At 47.1% G+C, this 903-nt stretch overlaps 1 protein-coding gene across 1 annotated transcript in view; it reads left to right on the top strand.

Moving 5' to 3' along the window:
- Positions 1-750, top strand: part of LOC107577373 (phosphoenolpyruvate carboxykinase, cytosolic [GTP]-like) — a 9,082-nt gene extending 8,332 nt beyond the window's left edge. Inside the window, exon 3 of the mRNA XM_016263455.1 lies at positions 160-750. Within this exon, the coding sequence (XP_016118941.1) occupies positions 160-657 (498 nt within the window). The 3' untranslated portion in view covers positions 658-750. The remainder of the gene's footprint in view (positions 1-159) is intronic.
- The last annotated feature ends 153 nt before the right edge of the window (positions 751-903 follow it).

Here is a 903-nt window from a genome sequence, read left to right as displayed (position 1 = left end):
TACACTTAGATGTTCTTAAGATTATCTTAAGAAGTACTAAAGAATCATTTTTAGTGTATTAAGTACAAACAGAGCACTTTAAGTACATTATGGAAGTGTGCTTTTTTTAACCTGGGCTCTGTGTCTCTGTGAGTGTCTGGAAAGTGATTATATATTTAGACACTTTTGTGTGTGTTTGCAGGGAAAGTGATCATGCACGACCCCTTCGCCATGCGTCCGTTCTTCGGGTATAACTTCGGTCAGTATCTGTCTCACTGGCTGAGTATGGAGCAGCGGCCCGATGCTAAACTGCCCAAGATCTTCCACGTCAACTGGTTCCGCAAGAGCTCTTCCGGACGCTTCCTGTGGCCCGGATACGGCGAGAACATCCGCGTGCTGGAGTGGATGTTTCTCAGGATCGACGGCGAGGCCGGAGCGATGCCCACCACGGTCGGGTTGGTTCCCTCGGCCGGCGCTCTGAACCTCCGCGGCCTGCCGGAGGACCTGGACCTCAGCCAGCTCTTCAGCATCTCAGCAGACTTCTGGAGGCAGGAGCTGGAGGACATCAGAGCGTACTTCCAGCGCGAGGTGAACGAAGACCTGCCCGGAGAGATGCAGAGACAGCTGGAGCTGCTGGAGCAGAGAGTCACACTCCAGACCAGACGCGGAGAACTTTGAGTTTAACATCTATCATCACACATAGCACTGCAAAACATGAGTTGCTTGCTTGTATTGTTTTCTGAAAAAATGATCCAAACTTAGCTTAAAACATCTGCCAGAGGGGCAGGAAAAATACTCTTGTTTAGCCTTTGAATTAAGACGATTTTTCTTACCCCACTAGCAGATAGTTTTATTTGTTTTAAGCAAAAACTAACAGAATTGATCTTTTTTTTTCTTCAGAAAACAAGACATAATATCTTAAGT

The sequence above is a fragment of the Sinocyclocheilus grahami genome, unplaced genomic scaffold, assembly GCF_001515645.1.
Source record: "Sinocyclocheilus grahami isolate Dianchi unplaced genomic scaffold, SAMN03320097.WGS_v1.1 scaffold5881.1, whole genome shotgun sequence".
NCBI lineage: Eukaryota > Metazoa > Chordata > Actinopteri > Cypriniformes > Cyprinidae > Sinocyclocheilus > Sinocyclocheilus grahami.
This window is presented reverse-complemented; position numbering and strand designations above follow the sequence as displayed.